The sequence below is a fragment of the Oratosquilla oratoria genome, chromosome 2, assembly GCF_046742065.1.
Source record: "Oratosquilla oratoria isolate Oo_2021 chromosome 2, ASM4674206v1, whole genome shotgun sequence".
NCBI classification, from domain to species: Eukaryota; Metazoa; Arthropoda; class Malacostraca; order Stomatopoda; family Squillidae; genus Oratosquilla; species Oratosquilla oratoria.
In genome coordinates this window covers 87,757,134-87,759,633 of record NC_134778.1, presented here as the reverse complement: position 1 = coordinate 87,759,633, position 2,500 = coordinate 87,757,134, and the positions used below count along the sequence as shown (strand labels likewise).

At 30.1% G+C, this 2,500-nt stretch overlaps 1 protein-coding gene across 3 annotated transcripts in view; it reads left to right on the top strand.

Annotated features, from left to right (window-relative positions):
- The window catches only part of LOC143040997 (uncharacterized), a 637,849-nt gene that overhangs the window by 633,855 nt on the left and 1,494 nt on the right, over nt 1-2,500 (top strand). For all 3 annotated transcript variants that reach the window (XM_076212524.1, XM_076212513.1, XM_076212533.1), the window contains exon 7: nt 1,442-2,500. This exon is cut by the window's right edge and continues 1,494 nt beyond it. In XM_076212524.1, the coding sequence (XP_076068639.1) occupies nt 1,442-1,607 (166 nt within the window). In that variant the 3' untranslated portion in view covers nt 1,608-2,500. The remainder of the gene's footprint in view (nt 1-1,441) is intronic.

Below are 2,500 nucleotides of genomic sequence, written 5' to 3'. Positions count from 1 at the left end.
TATATATATTTGTATTTACACTTATATCTATATTCATATATCATATTTATATTTGTATTGATATTTATATTTGTATTTATATTATTTATATCTATACTGATATATGTATTTATATATATATATCATATATACAGTATTTATATATTTATATATATATATATATTTATATTTATAGTCATAGCTATATTTACATTTATATTTATATATATTTATATTTATATATATATTATATTTATATTTATCTTTATATTTGTATTTGCATTTATATTTATATTTACATTTATATTCATATTTATATTTATATTTATATTCATATTTATATTTATATAAATTTATATATATATTTATATTTATATTTACATATATTTACATATATATTTATATTTATATTTATAATTTATATCTATATATATATTTATATTTATATTTATATTATATATTTATATTTATGTGTATATTCATATTTGTATTTTATTATATTTATATTTATATATATATTTATGTGTATATTGATATATATATTTATATTTAATATTTATTGATATTGGTATTTATATTTTTATTTATATTTATATTTATATCTATAGTTATAGTTATATTTATATTTATAGTTATAGTTATAGTTATATTTATATATACATATATTTGTACATATATATGTTTTTATGTATATTTGTTTTTATATTTACATTTATATTTATATGCATATATGTATATGTATTTGAATTTTGTTTATGTATTGATATTTTTCTTTTATTTATACAAAAATATGTAGTATTACTTGATTGAGATTTTTTCCGTGTTAATATATACACTCAGTTTATTTCCTTCGCAAATAGGTATATATGTGGACATACATGCATACGCGCCTGTTTGTGTCTGCATATATATGTCAGTGCGCACCATTTACTTAAATTCTCGTTTAGTTTAGTTTTTTTAATTTTATTTTCTGCCTTTGTCGCTTTAGTTAGCTTATCAATTTTTACCACGATCCTCTGTCTACTTTTACCTCGTTCATGATTTTTTTATTATTATTATTAATTGATCAAGATGTATTGGTCTTGTATTTTGTTTATTCGCTTAACCTCTATTTTTTCTATTTTCTTTCTGTTCTTTCTTCTTTCAATTTGCTTCCATTTCGTGTTATGTTTCTTTAAGTTACTTTTTCCACAAGTCTTTATTATCCTCTTCACTATCTACTCATCCATCATTCTTTCATATTCCAACATGCATAAGCACACACACATACCTAAAAGGCGCTTTCTCCTTTTTAAGTTGGATAGCCCAGTCAGTGCATACACCCAACCTTTACCCATCCCTCATATCTCCAACACCCATTTGTTATATATTTTAAAATGGCATTATGTTGCATATATGTTGCATAAATAATTTTAGGTGTTGTTTCTTTCTCTCATGTGAACGCTCTCCGACACCATTACAGGTATGTGAAGGGCTGCTTGCAGAGCTGTGACGACTCGGACGGTTGCAACGGTGCTCAGCGCGCTCACGACTCTCTGACCAACTCCCTACTCACGACCTTCTCCGTTCTCGTCACGTACTGCGCCAACGTTGCCACGGCCCGACGACGCATATTCTTCTTCTGGTGATATTACGCCAGAATACGCCATGTCGTCGGGTTGTCGTGTAAACAGAGATGCAGTGTCCGGGGCTGTCGCAGGGTGTGTTGTGAGGAACGTAGCGTACAGGTGATCTCAGAAGGAAGATTTATAAGGTGTATTTCAAACGACATGATGAGAGGATGCCAAGAAGATAGATGTACTAAACCAACACGTCACAGAAAAAGGTATGTTACAAAGGAAGATGTTCAAGATGACGGGATGTACCCACAAGCAGAAGTCTATCAGGGACAAAGACTACATGGAGAGACGCGCACAGGAAAGTATTTCCATGAAAATATGTGTACCGGAGAAACAGTTCACCTCAATACATTTTCCGGAGATATAAACAACCATTGTATTTGTACCGGAGAAACGAGTATCCACAACATATGTTTCGGAGATATAGATAATCTCGGACTTTGTACACAAGGAAGATGTCCCGAAGAAATATATGTCGCAAAAGGATGCCACACGAAAAGATATGAGAATAAAGGATGCCGGGGCGATGAAAACGTAATGAATCTTTACAGAAATTGGTCCAAAGAAAGGGGTTATCAAGGAACGAAGAAAATGATGAAGAACTCTCAAGACGGGATTATATGTCACCTTGTTTTCATGCATAGGCTTGTTATGTAGAGTTTATGCTATCAACTTACGCTCGCTCCGGGGCCCCTCGACAACCCTTCACCTTTCGAAATGGAATTAAGTGTTACGTAATTAGCTGTAAAATGTGACGTCATTCGTGCGTGTCATGTAAACCCCTTTTTTCGGGATTAAATGTTACGCAATTCTTAACCTTGGCGTCACGCCTTGTCACGCTCACTCATTAACCGCTAATGTTACAATAAAATCATGATTTTTATCATCTTAGAAGCAGAATG